The following is an 18,443-nucleotide window of genomic DNA, read 5'->3' on the forward strand; positions in this document are numbered from 1 at the left end:
ATTAAGCTTATTTTCCATATAGCTCCTAGCTTGCATAAACGTTTTACTATTCATAACTGGTACTTAGACCAGTCTTGTTGTATTAACTTAAAATCCGTTGTGCCAGATAGGAGTTAAAGCATCAGCAAGAACCTGATATTATTATTAGTATTAGTTATTTATTGTCAGGGGTGAAGTAACTTTCTCCAGAGGCTAACAGTACAGTAATTCAGCAATTGTGAGTAATTAGTCTCTGCTGTGTACTGTTGAGAAAGTTTTTAAATTCTCGTTCTTAGAGAATCGTTGTACGATTTAGCAAGACAATCATTGTCCCTGCTCTTTAATATTATTGAATATTATTATCAATTAAATAATATTTAAGCATTTATTCCTAAATTACCGTGATATAAAAACTACCGTGACAATTGGCGACCTCATTCCAGGATATTAACTCCTAGCTATAAAGCTATTCACAAGATAGTGCTCACTCATTCATATTTAGGTATTTATCATTAAAGTTTATAGGCACAAGTTTACTGGTGGTTACCGTTGATTTAGCAAGTGAAATTTTGCTTTATTAATGAATAGAGTACCTAACTCTAGTTTATTCTTGGTAACGCCAGACGATTTTATTCGCTCCTGGGTAGCCGCCGTACCCATTGTGTTAATTATTGAGAGTTCTTAGTTATTCGCATTTTTGCTTTAATTTTTGCCAGTTAACTAGATAAGACTGGTCACCACTAGCTTGTGTCTGTACTCTTTACCTGTGTTTATTAGCATTCGTTTGCGAAGCAGTCAGTACTCAATTTCGGTTTGCTTAATAAATTAGCGCCATGGCTACTACTGTATTTTTACAGGAAGCCAAAGAAATGGGTCTTTTGGACCCAACTGAAATTAAAGAGTATATACTCTCATGGCATAATCATGAGCAGCAGCGCGAGAATGATGCCCGTGAAGAGCGTAAGATTCAGTGCGAATGCAAGCGAGAACAGCGCGAATACGAGCGAGAACAACGTGAGGAACGCGAAAAGGAGCGCGAGTACGAGCAAGAACAGCGTGAATACGAGCGTGAACAACGAGACAGAGAACGAGAACACGAACGTGCCGAGCGAGAGGCACGAGAAAAACATGAACTTGAAGTGCTGAAGCTCAAGCGAGATTCCTTGGCTTCAGACACGTCTGGTGCAGTTGGTCCAAGCTCCACGAGCGTTCTCCCTGCACATGTCCTGGCGACTCCACGCATCAAGCTTCCTTCATACAAGGAAAGCGAGCGAATCGAGCCGTACATAGCTCGTTTTGAGGACATGGCAGACATGTATCAACTGGATGAGGCAGCTAAGCGGCTTCAGTTTCTTAGCCTATTTGAGGGCCCTGCCCTCGATATTCTCCACAGAATTCGTGGAGACAATCTCACGTATGAGATGATGAAAACTGCACTCATTAAGGCGTATGGTCTCACAGTAGACGACGCCAAAGTTCAGTTCATGCGAGCTCGTCTCCAAGACAAGGAGACAGCTGTTCAGTTCCTTGATCGTCTCACAGCTTACTTAAATGAGTGGATGGAGAAAGATGAAACTCCTTCCACGCGTGAGGGGATAATTGACCTTATGCTGCGTACACAGCTAGAGAGGTCGTGGCCTGCTGAGCTCATAGCACAGCTTAAGATCTGCCAGGTGAAAGATGCCAGACAAATGGCAGAAAAGGCTGATGCATTCTTTACTGCATACGGGTATCAAGCTCGTAAGCAAAGCACCTGGAGCAGAAAAGATACTGCCAAGTCTGGGAAGCCGTCTCAGACTGAATCCCAGCACCAAGGCCGTTCTCAGAGTAATAGCCAAGGTCCAAAACCACAGAAGGACCAGGGGCAAAATACACAGCAGCCTGCTTGGAAGCGGTACAACAAGCACCCCAACCAGCAGCAGTTCCCCAAGCAGCAGCAGCAGCAATACAAGGACAAGCCACGTAACCCTCAGTCAGGTCAATTAGTGTATCGGAGGCAGGAGGCAAATGCAGCCTTCATTCCACAAGTACCCGGTGGTGCCATCTCTACCAGTACAGGTACTTCCCAACAGTTCACCAGTCCCACAGTGACAGTGAACCCCCCTCCACAGATGGCCAATGTTCCATCTCCTTATAATTCTCAAGGCACAATGTTTGCCGCATCAATTCAGCAGCCTCATGAGTGGCTAGCTGCTTCCTCCACAGGCCCTCCCACAGGTGAAAGTACCTTCCTTGTTCAGCCAGGGTTTGTGGGAGGCATTCCTGTGAAGGTCCTGAGAGACAATGGCTCCTCAGGTTGCTCTGTTAAGCAGAGTTTAGTTCGGCCTGAGCAGTATACAGGTCGACAGATCCATGCAAATCTTATTGATGGATCAGTGAGATTGTTCCCTGAGGCATGTATCCAGGTGGCATCTCCATTTTATACTGGTATGACACTTGCAGTTGTCATGCCAGAACCTTTATTTGAACTCATCATTGGCAACATTCAAGGAGTCAAGGATAGTTGCTCCGATGATGACGCTACTCAGACTTCGGCTGCTGCGGTAACACGAGCCATTGCTGAGGCTCCAGACTGTGTCACCCCAGTGATCATTGAATCGCCGCAAGATCTGATGTGTAGTCAACTTGTACAAGAACAACATTCGGACCCGACACTTGCTACCGTGCGGAACAAACAAAAGGGTCGAGTGATAAAGTATTCACGGGGAGGTCGAGCCAAGTTCCTTCGTAAACAAGGACGGCTCTACCGTGAGTCACGAACACCTGAGGGCGAGGTTCGACTGCAGTTTGTCATTCCCGCCAAGTACTGCCTAGCAGTGTTACAATGGGGTCATTGTTCAGCCTCAGGAGGTCACATGGGCAAAAGGAAGACCCAGGGCCGTATCCGAGCTGACTTTTTCTGGCCAGGGATGGGACGGGACATAAATAGTTTTGTCCGTTCCTGCAGTGTGTGTCAAAGTAACACCACTAATCAGGGTCATGTCCTTCCTGTGCCATTTGTAACCACACCTGTAATCTCTGAGTCAGTTGAGAGAGGGTAGTGGTGAAGTGGGTGCAGACCTGACGTCTCGCCCATTGGCCCCACAGGACACAGTATGTCCAGGGCCTGTACATGGATATTATGTACCGTAAGTTAAGTGGGAAGTTGAGAGGCGACTTGAGGCTATGGAAGACCCAAGTTTGCACAAGGATTCTCAGCTCCCCGATACTAATATAAGTACTGTAGGTTAAGGGGGAAGTGAGAATTCTGCAAAGGCGACTTGAGGCTATGGAAGACCCAAGTTTGCACAAGGATTCTCAGCTCCCCGATACTAATATAAGTACTGTAGGTTAGGGGGGAAGTTCGAGAGAGAACTCCGCAGAGGCGACTTGAGGCTATGGACCCAAGTTTGCACAAGGATTCTCAGCTTCCCGATATTAATATAAGAACTGTAGGTTAAGGCACAGGTTGAGGACCCGTGTGCAGTTCGAGGCTATGGAAGACCCGAGTTTGCACAAGGATTCTCAACTTGCTGACAGTAATCGTGTGCTAAAATTAACGGCGACCTCGAATGTACTGATTGCTAGGCGGAGAGAGTAATTGTAACGTAATAAGAATTTTGTCTCATTGACACTTTTGATGCTCCACCTTAATTGGTTTTGCAGGTTCAGCAATGGGTGTAGCAGTTTTGCTGTGCGGCCCAGCTGATCGTCTGCCGCACGCTGCCGCCTCTTCTCCTCTGCCTTCGTCGTCGTCATATTATTATTATTGTGTCATTTTACACATAGGTACAGTCACACTACAACTGTCACACCTACACCGTGTATTACATACATCACACTACACAGCAATTAGTTGTCAGTGTAAATGTAGCGACTTTTCGCTCAGTTTGACCTGAGTACAGGATTTTCACCGTCGTCACGGAGTTTTTCCCTCAAGCTTGCTTCTATTAACGTAAATACGAGGTTTTTTCGCTCACTGGCGACTGCGACTTTCTCCTGTAGCAGGATAGCACACACACCACAGTGTGAATCTTGTGTGAATGACTTAGGATGTGTACATATATATATATATATATATATATATATCCACAAATTTTTTCCCATAAGGAAAAAATTTAATTTTGTAGGGGCGTAATGTCACAAATCAATTCGCGACATTTCCCTTTTGTGAGAAGCCACGAACTATTAGTGGAAAACTCACTGTGTATCGCTCAGTTAACCGTTTCTCTCTCCATTTCGGAGTATACTTTTCAAAACATTCGTCACATTCAAAAGTGACCGATTTAATGCACGTCACTAAGTGCTCTACTGAGCGATACAATTGTTTCTTTATCGTTTGCCTCTGCTTGCCTAAACCGTTAGCCACGCCTTCTTCCGGTGGCTTGTGCGTCCTGCCCATACAATGTATTTTGAAGGCAGTCTAGTGTTTGTTGTGACGGAGAGAGGTCCTGTGCTCAAGAAGTGTGAGAGGTCAGCTAGCGCCCAAGCTCCACTAGTACAGTTAATCCAAACTCCCACCCCCCGGGTGATACATAGCATTCATCGACCGGTATTTCCTTTTTATATAATCCTAGTTTTAAGAGTTTAGTTAAGGTGTTTTTTTTCTAGGTGTATTTAGCTTCTGTGTGAGTGAGTGAGTGTGTCTCATTGATTTAATTTGAAATGTAACGTTAAATTTATTTTTTGTAATCAATAAATTTAACTTCTTTTTCTTGAGCTTAATGTAAAGTAAAATCTTGTTTCATTTCTCCAAATTAAGCTTATTTTCCATATAGCTCCTAGCTTGCATAAACGTTTTACTATTCATAACTGGTATTTAGACCAGTCTTGTTGTATTAACTTAAAATCCTTTGTGCCAGATAGGAGTTAAAGCATCAGCAAGAACCTGATATTATTATTAGTATTAGTTATTTATTGTCAGGGGTGAAGTAACTTTCTCCAGAGGCTAACAGTATAGTAATTCAGCAATTGTGAGTAATTAGTCTCTGCTGTGTACTGTTGAGAAAGTTTTTAAATTCTCGTTCTTAGAGAATCGTTGCACGATTTAGCAAGACAATCATTGTCCCTGCTCTTTAATATTATTGAATATTATTATCAATTAAATAATATTTAAGCATTTATTTCAAAATTACCGTGTTATTATAAAAACCCCGTGACATCCTTTACCTCTCCTGTCTGCATGACAAATGGGAACCAAGATTATCTACTTACAAACAACCCAAGTATAACAACCGCTCGTCCACAAGTTCAATATATAAATAATCTACAAAACTCCACTACAAGTTTATACAAAGTCTTTTTTTATGACATTTATCGTTGCTTCCTTTTTCCTTCACAGTTTCCTTACCTCTCTCCCATCCCCCTCTTCCGCTCCCTCGTCCACCTCCTTCCTTTTTCCTTCTTCCTCCTCCATAACCTCCCTACTCTTCTTTCTCCATTTACCTTTCCCTCCTCCTCTTCCCTCCTTCCCTGTTCCCTCCTCTTTACTCACAGTTATCCTTCACTCCCTCTCTCTCCTCTTCTCTGCCTCTCCCTCCTCCCACCTTCCAGTCCCTTTACGGCTCCTCTCTTCCATTACCTCATTTCTCGCCCACACGCTAGGCCATACCTCCCATCTTTCTCCCCCTTCTTCCCTTTCTCCTCTCCTTCTTCCTTCTGTCCCTTCTTTCGTTCTCTCATCTGTACTTCCTAATTCTTCCTCTTCTTATTCCACATTCCTTCAGTCTGTCACCCTCCCCGTCCATCACCTTCCTGTTTTCCGTACTTAATTTCTTCTTCCATCGCCATTTTCCCACATTCCCCACCTCTTTCCTCCTCTCCTGCCTTCTTCCCTACTTCTTCTTCCTCCTTCCTTTCTCTTTTACGTCCTTCCCCCCTCTTTCTTCCTTCATCCCTTCCTCCTTCCAATCCTTTCACCTCTCCTCTCATCTCCCATTACCTTAGGTCTCTCACTCATGCTCCATCGTACCTTCCTTCCTTCCACTTTCCATCCTTTTTTCCTTTCTCCTTCCTTCCTTCCTTCCACTTTCCATCCCTTTTTCCTTTCTCCTTCCTTCCTTCCTTCCACTTTCCATCCCTTTTTCCTTTCTCCTTCCTTCCTTCCTTCCACTTTCCATCCCTTTTTCCATTCTCCTTCCTTCCATCCTCTCTCCATCCTTTCTTCTTTCCTTCCCTTCTTTCATCCTTCCTTCCTGTCTCTCTTTCTTTCTTTCATCTTCCTTCCTTCCTTCCTCCTCCAAGACCAGCACACCTATCGTCTTCAAATCTCTCTCTCTCTCTCTCTCTCTCTCTCTCTCTCTCTCTCTCTCTCTCTCTCTCTCTCTCTCTGCAGTGCTAGAGGTATTTTGTAAATTAGATAAAGTTGGCTGGTGGTTGCGTGCATATTAAAATTACATCATCGGACTGAAGAGGTTAAGGAATTTACTGTCAGTGTTGTTATAACCTATTTCTTTTACTCTTGTGTACTTGACACTTTTATTACTTCATTCCCTTCATAAGCAGACCATTCATGCTCACGACCACACCCCTCACCCTTGCCACCCCTTCCCTCTTACGAGTTCCTCCTTTCCTCACGATCTCATCTTTTCTTCACGACTTGCTTTCTTTTCCTCACGACCACTCTTTTCCTCATGACCTTTCCTCACGACCTACTCTTTTCCTGACGACCTTCTTTTTTCCTCACGACCTTCTCTCTTCCTCACGACCTACTCTTTCCTTCGCGACCTCCTTTGCTTACGACATTCTGCTTTCCTCACGACCTACTCCTTTCCTCACGACCTCCTTTGCGTACAACCTACCCCTTTCCTCCTCACGACCTTCTTTTCCTCACGACTTGCTTTTTTCTTCACTACCCCTCTCGTCCTCCTCACCACCCCTACCCTTCCCTCCCCTCTCGACTCCCCTCCCATTACAACTTCCTCCCGTCCCCTCATAACCATCTTCCCCTCCCCTCCCTTGACGACCCCCGGTCAGCACAACTTTCCCTTTCCTTCAACCACCTCCTCCTGCCTTCACGGACCCCCTCCCCTCATGACCTCCCCTTCTTCTCACGACCCTTTCTTCATTCAACCCCCTCCTTCCCTCTCGACCCCTCCCCCCTCCTAACAAGGGTGAGTTTGTCGTGTGGTGGAGGGTCTGCATATAACGAGATATTTACGACATAATGGGTTCGTGATACCCCCCACACACCCTCACAATCCCCCACTCCTCCCATTCTGCTCACCCTCCCCTCCTCCCCATCCTTCATCCTCCACCTCTCCCCACTCCCCCTTCCTCCCACTTTTCCCTTTTCCATTCTTCCTCCCATACCCCCCCTCCCACCCTTCCAAGTCTCCCTCCGCTTTCTTCTTCTCTCCCTCTTCCCTTTTCTCTCTCCACCTCCTCCACTTTCCCGCCTCTCCAGTCCCTCCCTACTCTCCTTTATCTCCATCCTCTCCTTTCCCTACATCCACTCATTTTCCTCCGTCCTCTTCTTTCTCTTCATCCTAGAATTTCATTCCCTCTCCTCCTTCCTCGCTCTCCTTTCCTCTTTCTCCCTCCTCCCAATTCTGTCCCCCCATCACTCTTCTTTCTCTCTCGTCTCCTTTCTCCCTCGCTCCTCTCTCTTCTCCCCTCCTCCCCCAGTCCACCCGGTAGGAGGGGGTCTGGGGGGTAACTATTAAATCCCGCCCAGTTTACATAATAGCAGTAGTAAATCCAGCCCAGTTTGCCAACGCGGTACCAGTGAAATCCTACTTAGTTTACTGCTTGTTATGTCCCGGCGGATTCTGGTCCCCACTCTCTCTCTCTCTCTCTCTCTCTCTCTCTCTCTCTCATTTCTTCAGGAGAAATATTATGTTTGCCGACTAATTTGTTCGTTTAGAGCTAATTAGGGTTGATGCCGGAATAAAGAGTAGGATAGAGAGAGAGGGGGGGGGGAATCTAGGAGTAGGTCATGCAATAAGAGAGAATGAGCGAAAGAAATAGGTGAATGTGTGTGTGTGAGAGAGAGAGAGAGAGAGAGAGAGAGAGGGGGGGGGAATGGTGGAACAAGCCATCCAATAAGAGAGAATAAGCAAAAGAAATGGGTGGATATGCAAGGGAGGGGATAGGGGAGGGACAGATCAAGAGAAACAGAAAAATGGGGTCGTAGCCAAATGAAGAAAGTTTAATTAGCGAGACTGCCCCCCCCCCTCAAAAAAAAAAAGTATAACGCTGATGTGTTGGTATGGATGAGAGGCACACCGCCCCCTCCCTTATTACTGTTTAAAGCTTTATTACTCCCATATTTCTTTTTATTTATTCTCACATTTCGTTATTGACCGGCTCCAAGCGCCTTATTCTCGTGTAGTTATAAAGCTTACTATTAATCTTTTCTTTATCACACTCAGGTTTCCGAGTAGGAGAGAACTAACGATATATTTTCCATGTTACAGCTTATTATTCTCCTGTATTGCATCTAAATATCGTTTTTATGTGTATATAATTTGCATAAATAGACTCAAGGAAAATAATGGCATACTTTACACAGAAAGGAAATGTCGAGATGAAGTACAACCATGAGCAAAAGTTTGCCGACATATCTCTACTGGCTGTGGCAGTGGAAGGTGTTACAGGAACTATTTTTTTTTTTTTTTTAACGTGGGGCACACAACATAAGAGTATGAAATGGAAGAATGCTCTTTGTGTTGGGGAGGAAATGGCAAATAAGGAAGGCAAGACACAATGCTGGATTATCAACGAACTTTAGCTCCTGGTTGTACCAGAAAACCTGCCAATCCCAGGATGATGTAACCCTTGGCACAGTATTCTGATCTGCTTAGAAGGATTTCTAGCTCCTCCTCCCTACAAGTTTATTTCTGTATTTGGCACGTTAACCCATTAGCTTCCAGAGTTCCTGTGCGAGGGATTTTGCTGGAAGGGTACCAAGCATACCGCCCTCCGCCTATCGGCTCATAGTCGCAAAGCTCATAGGTCCCTGTCCCGGGGTTCCCTTCTTTATTAAATTTTGAAAATGCCCAGCTTCTTTCTATATTGAGGACACTGGGAGCAAATGGGTCTCCTTCAGCCCGGTGACGCATTTTTCGTTCTTGCCGTCTCCAAACGATATTATTCAGCTATTGAGCGGTTTATTGAATAAAATCACCCAAAGGTAACAAGACGAAGACATATAATATGTCTTCTGAACGAAGAGGTTAAGGACATACAGTAGATAAGATACAGGACAGTGTCAAGGTGTAAAATACAGAACAAAACACTAAAGCAGAGGTGTTAGACCAGAGACTCCTAAGCCCACGAAAGTGCGAGCCATGGGCTTCTGGGAAGGGTGTGGCGTGAGGGAGAAGGTGATTGCAGTTCTTAGTGTGATTCCTGTGGCTCGTATTTTGAGGATGAAATCGTGCTGGTGTTGGCTGTGTGGTATTTACCTTATATGGGGTATTGGGGAATGAGGCCTTGTGTGTGTGTGTGTGTGTGTGTGTGTGTGTGTGTGTGTGTGTTTGTAATAAAACTTCATTGAGTTTAGTATTCTAGTATTCATATAATTTTCCTATCAGAGTGAAACAGACTGGAGCGTTGCTAATATTTTACTTGACGAATATAAGCCTCTTAAAATGCACCAACACCTTTTTTAGCATTGGCTATCATTGTATTGGCTGTGTATTTGTGGTTCAAGGAGATTCCCAAGTACATCTCCTCGGCGAATTCTGGTACACGTTACCCCATGATATTCTCTCAGATGTTTGTAATTTGGTAGTTTTGGAGTGTGAAGTCGAAGTATAATTAGTGAAGATATCAAATACCTGTATGCGCTCTTTTGCTTATGCTGTTAACAGATGTGGGAAGTTTACTGTTAGGCTTGTGAGGTGGTTGCATCGTTTTATAAAAAACTGGTTAACATTGCTCTTACTATGCAGTTAATAGATATGCCATGTTCGACAGATGTGTTGATGAATTGATTGTCTGACTGATTAACTGATAAATGGGTGATTGAGTGGAGCTTTGGTTTAATGTAGGAAGAATTACTTGGCATCCATTTTACTTTTCTTGTGTACAGGTGTGGGAGGCGTCGACGGGTATACTGGTGGTGAACGCGTCCAGCTCCAGTCCTGTGTTCTCCGCCAGACCACTAGAGCCAGGACAGAGCTACAAAGCCTCCGTGGCCGCTTACAACAGTCGTGGACGCACCAACCCAAGCAGACTCCTTATCCTCACACTTAACGAGGCAGAGATGCATAAGAGTGAGTTATTCAGAATAATGACCCCTATTCTTGTTGGTTGAGGAGGCTCCCCACACCTCATCCTTACTAGGTTATTTCTGCATACGGCACCTTGATATTCTCTTCAATGGTGGTACTGCATTCTTTGTCGACATTTAAGTGTCATGGAAAAGATACAAGGTAGAAGTTGCGGTTAATATGCAGAATAAATTGCTAAGGATGATGTGCTTGAAAGCTTTCTAAACTGACGAGAATACGATCCTACGACTATGTCATAGTCTCCTGTCGTTGGTCTTGTGGTGGCACCGATATAGCTGGGCGGCTCCACTGCCTGGTTATGTGAATGACCCTTAGCTCCCTTCATTTACCCTGAAAAGGGGAAGGTGGACTGCAGGATGAGGACAGCTTCAGACTGCAGTTCACTGGGCTCACATTTCACATGATCCTTGTGTTGCAACCATTACTGCTATCACTATTGATCTTTCAGTGTTTGACAAATACCCTCATTCTCGTGAACAAAATAGGTTTTTATCGCCTCTTCTTTATCAGTATATTTCTGACCATGGCACCTCTGGCAAATAAGTACTCCGTGGAAAATTTCCCACAGACACAAATATCCCCTCGTCACATAAGTACCCCCTGTGACACAAATACCCCCACGTGGCAGGTCTTCCGTCGATGGTGGAGCCGTCGCCGCTGGTGCTGATCCTGGGTGTGATCGGCGGGGTGCTGGTGGTGGTGGGCGCGCTGCTGCTGGCCGTGTGGCTCCTGAAGGAGAGACGCAGCCTGGCCCAGCAGAACGCCACCGTCACGCAGATCGTACTCAAGGACAACAACCCAGACCTTCTCAGTGAGTATTCCAACCAGAAAGTATACCGGTAGTCTTTTAACATTCTTTCAGGCATATATAACTAATTAAGCTTAATGAAATCGCTTGGTGTTAGCAGGAATATATACAGCAGTTGAGTTGTCCATGCCATGACGGGGTTAGTGAGTCGCAGTGAATATAGTGCCCCTCAGAATTTATTCTATGCTAACATCCCGGATCTTCTCGGTGAGCGTACTGCCTCCAAAATATGTTCTCTTTTAATATTTTCATTTCAGACGACTCTCTAAACTGAAGAAAATTGTCTGACGTTAGCTGGGATAAAATACTTGACCGTGAGTTTGGCAACAGCTTGGAACTTTTTAATGAGCGGAACACCTCCATACACAGTACTGTTAACCCATTCGCTGGTGCTGGAGAGACACCTTCATGATATGGCCGCGCGGCGGAGCTGTTTTACGTCCCTCGAATCACTCCCAGTTTAGTGGACGGTAGATGGTGGACTGCAGAAGGGCAGCGTCAACTGACAGTCTAGTAGTTGTTGGTTCAGATGAGCCTGGGGCCACAACAACAGGAACAACAACACATATACTACGACGACTTCTTTACTCTGATTTTGGTTTAACCAGATTATTTTATTCAGCTTGGAAAACCCTTTATGTATTGATGAGGTTATTGTAGGTTGCAGGAATAAATCAGATCAATAGGAGATAATTTTGAAAGGCAGCCTTAGCCAAAGGATGCCATCCCCTTTAATATGAAAGGTTTACTCTTAAGCTGGGTATTGTCAGTGAGGCCAACATGGCGTCACTCACTATCACTCTGCCGCAAATCCAAGGACATCAGTCAAGGATGACAGGTTGTGCTTGTTTTTTGTGCATTTTTTTTTAATTTTTTTATTTTTACTATCCACGTAAAGACACTGCCATCGATTGGAGGGGAGGACTTATGGATTCTAAGTTTTTTTTTTTTTTTTTTTTTTTTTAAAGATGCTACTGTGATTCTGAATTTCGGTTCTGATTTATTTCGCATGCTGTCTTCAGGTTCAGTTTTTCGTTATTGTATTTTTTTAACTATGCTCTTTACCTTTACTCGCATTAATTCCTACACATTTTTATCTCGTTCGTATACTCATTATTTCGTATACTTCAAACCTCTATCAGCAATCCAGTAGATAGTTGGGAGTTCTTCCACATTGGCCCTATGGCTGTAAATGTTCTCCTTTAATTCGTACGCTCTCTTGTGTGGTTCATTGGTTTGCTGTTTTTATTCCTGTGCTCCCAAACCACTAAATCAGCAATGCTATCCGTGGCTTGAAACTTTTGCCTCGGGGAGTTAGTCGTAGCCAGCAAAACTTCGTCGTCCGCAGCTATATTTCTCATGCTTTTGACCAAGAGTTAGAGAGAGAGAGAGAGACAGACAGAGAGTAACGCTATAATATGGAATGAAGGTTGACCGGTGGTGTAAGGTTTGCTTGTACTGCCAATCATCATAAGCAACACAGTTATATTTTAGAAGTTCCAATATTTCACCGCATCCCATCTTAAAGGGAATGATGATGATGAGGAAATTAGATGAGATTGATATTTATCCTTGTTAACCCTTTCATGGCGGGGACAACTCTAGCATGCAATACCAACTAACACCAGACGATTTTATTCAGCTGGGAGTGAGTCCTAAGAGCCTGAGAGTTAATCCTGTTGTCAGTTACCCTCTCATGGTCGCAGCTTCTCAATTTTATTCCAGCTAATACCGGACGATTTCTTTTCTCAGTTGAGTGGGTCATAGGAACCCGAAAGTGTTGGCCACAGCAAAGTACTTCCCTCTAGCTTTCCACACTTCATCATCATCATCATAACTTATGTTTACCACCACAAAGTAGCCTACTGCCCTGTATTTATCACACAGTATTGCCATGTAGAAGCTTTACCCTTTATTTCTCACATATTTCGATGTCAAATTATTTTCATGCATATTTTCCACGTGTTCGAAATATTTTTCCATTTGTTTCCCTCATAATTTTACCACCACAAAAGTATTTCCATTGTGTTTTTCCCTATCCCCCACCAAACTGCTGTTACCATTATGAAACACGGGGCCACCAGCACAAAGCTGCCTGCCCCTGTGTGGCTCTGGTAATAAGGTAATTGATGAGTAGTTCCCATTATAGGTCATGAGCTATTAGTGGTATTAATGGCTGGTGGCGGGTAAACACATCATCACAATTATTACCAGGTGGACACTCGTTGCACCGACGCGCCTACTTTGTCATCCCGTTGGGCCCGACGCTCATCGTGTTCGTTCCCGGCCTGTGTTTGGCTCCTTCAGTTTTCGGATACGACGTTTTGATCACGTGCAGAGTCTGAGGCGCTGAGATGAGGCGTTTGCAGAAATTATCCCATTTTATTTTCCAGTCCGTACATCAGAGCTGTTTGCCTTTGAAAAGATCTCTCCAAAGCTGAATATGTACCTTGGTCGTAACTAAAATGAAGTATGAAAACGACATCATGCTGAGGCGGAATGGAAATACTTCCTGACCCATTCTCTAAAGACATTCGGAGAGGTTTCATTTTCCGATTTGTAAAGCATTATTACATACTTATTACCCATTTTCTCCATTTAGCCATATCACTTTAACACAGTCTATATTGCCCCTTCCATCATACAACGTTTGCTGCCAGACTTCTCACTTACAGTGTCGTTTCTCATTCTGTCAGACCATCACCCCGTACATAGATCTTAGGTTCTTGATTTTCAACACTTCCACCCTTTTTCGGTCCCTGCCATTCAGAGTCCACGCCCCGCTTCCACACAGCAGTGTTGGCATGACAATGTCTTCATACATACATAAACACCCACCTTTGCCAGAACTTTATCTGATCGCCAGAGATACTGTTTCCCTTCTCTTACTCTTGTTGCTTTCTTTACCCTACGTCCCAGAGTCCCGTCTGCTTCTGTCCATTCCCAATTACCCAGAGTGATTCATTTCCTCTAAATCTTAAAGAAAAAATCGTAAGAATTATTATTGTGAAGATGCTGATAAGATCTTCTTTTTGACTGACTTCCTACGCCCTTGTTGACACCAGGGAGACAGGCAATTGATCACCGGTTGCATCTTTCCCTCCATCCCCCAAAACTTTGCAACAGCCACTTGACAGCGCCGTAGTACGTTCATTCATTACTTGAGCCATTCATCGCTAGGATCATTCATCACCTGGATCATTCATCACTCACATTTATCCTCGTCCTTCCACTCCCCGTCTCCTTCCCCCTTCCCCCCCCCCTCCTGCTCTCTCACTCTTTAATTAAGTTGCCTCTTCATTGCATTCATTATTCTGCCAACCCTTCCCTTAGTGTCTCCCCTCCTCCCTTCTCTATCCACGCCCTCCCCCACTCCCACTTTCTTCTCTTCCCTCACCCCACACCCTTTCACATTCCCTTCCCCACCCTCTGCATCCCTCTCCTCCCTCTTTCTCCATACCACACTTATCCATTCTCCCTCGATCTCTCCTTCACCCTTCCGGTCCTTTCCACACTTCCTCCCCACATAATCTTTCTCTCCACACTCCACAAACCTCGCTTCTCCCTACACTTTCTTCACCTCTCCCTACTCTTCCCCCCCCTCTCCCTACCCCTCCTTCCCCTCTCCCTACCCTTCCTTCCCCTGTCCCCTGCCTTCCCCCCCTATCCCTACCCTTCCTTCCCCTCTCCCTGCCCTTCCTTTCCCTCTTCCTACTCTTCCGTCTCCTCCCCCTACCCCTTCATCCCCTCTCCCTACCCTTCCTTCCCTTCTCCCTTACCCTTCCCTTCTCCTACCCTTCCTTCCCCCTCCCTTCCACACCTCTACCCCTCTCCCCTCCTTTCCCTTCCTTTCTTCCCCCCACCTCCCACCCTCCACACCTTGCCTCTCTCCTCCTACCGTCCTCAGCCGTCCCCTCATCTCATCTCTGTCGCACCTGGCCTGCTTCCCTCTTCTTTCGCACGAATTACTATTCTCTCAGTCTCACTCTTTACTTTCCTCTCTCAGTCTCGCTCTTTACATTCCTTTCTCAGTCTCACTCTGTACATTCCGCTCTCATTCTCTCTCACGTCACGCCCACCCTTCTCATATTAACCTCTCTCACTCTCTCACTCACTCACTCATTCACCTCTGTCCGTAACTTACCTCTCTCACTCTCACCTGTATCCCAGCCGTCTCTCTTTCCCTCCTACTCACTCACTCACCTTGATCTCACTCACGGCAGGTGTGGAGGCGTCAGAGGAGAGTACGGGAGTGAGAGCAAACGGGTCAGTGGGCGCGACAGGCTATGGTTCGTCAGGCCAGACTCAGGAGGTAAGATAGCCAGATGTTATTATTATTATTATTGTTAGTAGTAGTAGTGGTGGTGGTGGTGGTGGTGGTGGTGGTGGTGCTAGTAGTAGCAGTAGTATGGTGGGGATCGTGTTAGTAGCAGCAGCAGTAGTAGTAGTAGTAGTAGTAGTACTAATAATATTTGATGTTTTTGTATAGAAAAAATCCAAGTGCAGATCAGGGGCCCGGTTTATTCGACGCTTCGCCAACCCATTTAGAATATTGAGGTCACATTTAATTCCGGATAAAAGTTTGGCATATTTCAAGTGTGGGGCGAATTCCTTGCCTGGCTGAAGAAAGGCCATGGTATTCCTGGCTTCTGGCGAGTCCTTGGCTCGGATTCTTGTTGGCTTAGGAGGCTTTCTGGTACAATTCCATCCCAGTTTCTTTTTGCAGAGGGCTAATTATATCTTGTAGGCTCCTATGACCCACGCTCAGCTAAATAATTTCGTCTGGTGGGCGATGATGTAAAATAATAGAGCTGTTGGAATGAAATTAAGATTTCTTACAGTAAAAAGGATCATTGTGGACTGTATAATGTTTGGAGGACAAGAGGAATCCACTCATATAAATAAATTAACTGTCAGCAGGAAGATAAAAATAGTTTCAATTTCTCACGTCCAGAAGGATTATCGGAGACTGTTTTTAATTCCTCTGATTCAGTAACGTATTGTGGTGTTGGTGGGGATGTACTGGAAAGTGTTGGAAGTTCCCTAAGATGATTTGGCCATGTGGAGCGAGTGAAGAGTGAGACTTATTAGGAAAGTGTATGTACGGTGGAGGGAGAGAGACTGGAAGGAGAAGAACGAGGATGAGGTGGGGGACGGAGCGGAGATGAAAGTGGTGTGAGATGCAGGGAGGACAGCCTGATGACAGAGGACAAAACGACATGGAGGCGATGTGTTCGTGACCACGCCATCGGGATATAGATAAATGTTCTTGATACCGTAAGGCAGTTTATTCAGTTTAAGAAAGACTTATCGAACCTGAGGTGAAATATAGTTCTCACTGACCCCTTCACTAGAAAAGGTCTCCACTAACATAATGTCGTGTGGAGGCAGCAGGAATAAACCAACTGAATATGTAACCTTCAGAAGAGGGGAAGACTCCTAACCTGGATGAAATAACCCTCTGTCAGTAGCAAAATTAACATAACTAAGAAACTTAAGAATGCACACGTCTTGAAAGGGTTTATTGAGGAACATTCTCAGAAAATGGAATATCTTATTAATCACAAACGTAGGGCAGGAACAAGTTGTTAGGTAGCAAAATGTGAGAGCTGCTGAGGAGTTTTTCACCAGTAGTGTTTTTAATATAGGATTATGATGTGCACTACAAGCTTTAATCTATTTGAGAGGGGGGCGAGGGAGGAGGGTAATAATCTATAGATAGACTTGGTGAGAAGTGTGTCAGGAACCTCCATTTATGCTGTTTTTATGCAACCCACTCGATATATGAGTGGGAAACAGGTGAAATGATGATGATGATGATAATTAGTGAAAAATACGGTTAGGATGATGATGATGGTGGTGATGATGATAATTAGTGAAAAGTACGGTTAGGATGATGATGATGATGGTGATGATGATAATTAGTGAAAAATACGGTTAGGATGATGATGATGATGATGATGCTGATGGTGATGATGACCACTTCTTCGCTACGGTAACCTTTTTCTTCTATATTGTACTTGTTTGCTACACTGACTCCATTTTCTTCATTCTGCTTCTTTCTCTGTAATTTTCTTTTCTGTATTCTGTTCTGCCTCGCCCCAAACTATTGTATGCAGCTCCGACATCATGTGGCGGAAGAGTTTAGTAAGATACCCCAACTAACCCACTAACATTCTCTCTCTCTCTCTCTCTCTCTCTCTCTCTCTCTCTCTCTCTCTCTCTCTCTCTCAAGTAGATAGCCACCACTAACCCACTAATCTCTCTCCCTCAGCAGCAGTCGTCAAGTTATCAGAGGTACGATGAAGACGCCACCTCCTTGTACGGCTCCTCATCTCCGGAGGCAACGGAGAGAACAAGATTAACCTCCTCCTCTAATTCCTCCTCCTCGAAGGGCGGAGGGGCAGCAGGGGTACCCGGAGGAGGAGGGGTCAGAGGAGGAGGTAACTTGGGGGTCAACCTTCTACGGAGCGGCCTAAATGCTCCCTCGCCCTCGACCTCGGCACCTGAAGTCGAGCAGGACCTCAGAAGACAAACCACCGTCAGGCTGTTGATGAGCGGAGGGCCCGAAGTTAATTTCTGAGGCGCGGGTTTGTGGAGAGTGTAAGAGGGAATGCACCAGGCGTGGCAGAGCACGTGGAAAAAATGCCAGGGCACAGCGAGTGGAAAAGAACACCATGGCACAGCGAGAGGAAAATTACTCCACAGCAGCGACATAAACCATCCCCCCCCCATCTAAAAAAAGTTGAAACAGCACCTAATGGGTTTTGACCTGTAAACCTGTCCGTCATCGGGGTAACATTCACTTCTATCAGTTTCAAGTTCCTTGGAGAAGATCCCCCCCCCCTCCTTCCTTGTTGCTGGCGGGTTGAGAAAATTTAAGACTAAGTAATGGTGCACATGAACTGTACTTGAGTGGCATTGCATTACTGTAGCCTTGTGTCACTATTACATCACTGTCTGATATCTGCAATATCCCGGTACTGCACTAGAAAAAAATTGTTGCTGAAATTGTCGATGGTGAAAATAAATCAAAATAAGTGTCATGGCTGTGTGTGGCAGTTGCCTGTAAGTGCAGCCAATCATGACTCAGCTTTCAAGATGGGGCATTGGCTTCTTCTGGCAAGTTGAAATACAGTAAATGGGCTACCGGTATAGGCACAGTGCCTGGGAGACAGAGACTGTGCAACCCTTGGCAAGGAATTAACAGCCACTCGGTCGAACCCTGGTCACCTTGTAAACAGCGTGAGTCGTGGTCAGTCTGGTGCATCTGCAGGGGAACAGGAAATATCAGGAAGAATTATATAATACGTAGTTGTAAGTGAAAGTAATATTTCGCTAGTGTATAAAGTATGAAATGTAAAAAAATATATATACATATTGTGGTGAGTGAATAGTGAAGACAATACAAGTGTTGATGGGAAAAAATAAAAACCACC

The 18,443-nt window shown here is 44.9% G+C and overlaps 1 protein-coding gene across 1 annotated transcript in view; it reads left to right on the forward strand.

Moving 5' to 3' along the window:
- The window catches only part of LOC145408204 (nephrin-like), a 183,333-nt gene extending 165,746 nt beyond the window's left edge, over positions 1 to 17,587 (forward strand). The window contains exons 13-16 of the mRNA XM_080278960.1: positions 9,995 to 10,178; positions 10,825 to 11,007; positions 15,228 to 15,316; positions 17,285 to 17,587. Coding sequence (XP_080135086.1) covers positions 9,995 to 10,178; positions 10,825 to 11,007; positions 15,228 to 15,316; positions 17,285 to 17,587 — 759 coding nt within the window. The remainder of the gene's footprint in view (positions 1 to 9,994; positions 10,179 to 10,824; positions 11,008 to 15,227; positions 15,317 to 17,284) is intronic.
- Positions 17,588 to 18,443: the final 856 nt, after the last annotated feature.

The sequence above is a fragment of the Coenobita brevimanus genome, chromosome 76 (genome assembly GCF_032717465.1).
Source record: "Coenobita brevimanus isolate Jiangsu-jjx chromosome 76, ASM3271746v2, whole genome shotgun sequence".
Classification (NCBI taxonomy): Eukaryota; Metazoa; Arthropoda; class Malacostraca; order Decapoda; family Coenobitidae; genus Coenobita; species Coenobita brevimanus.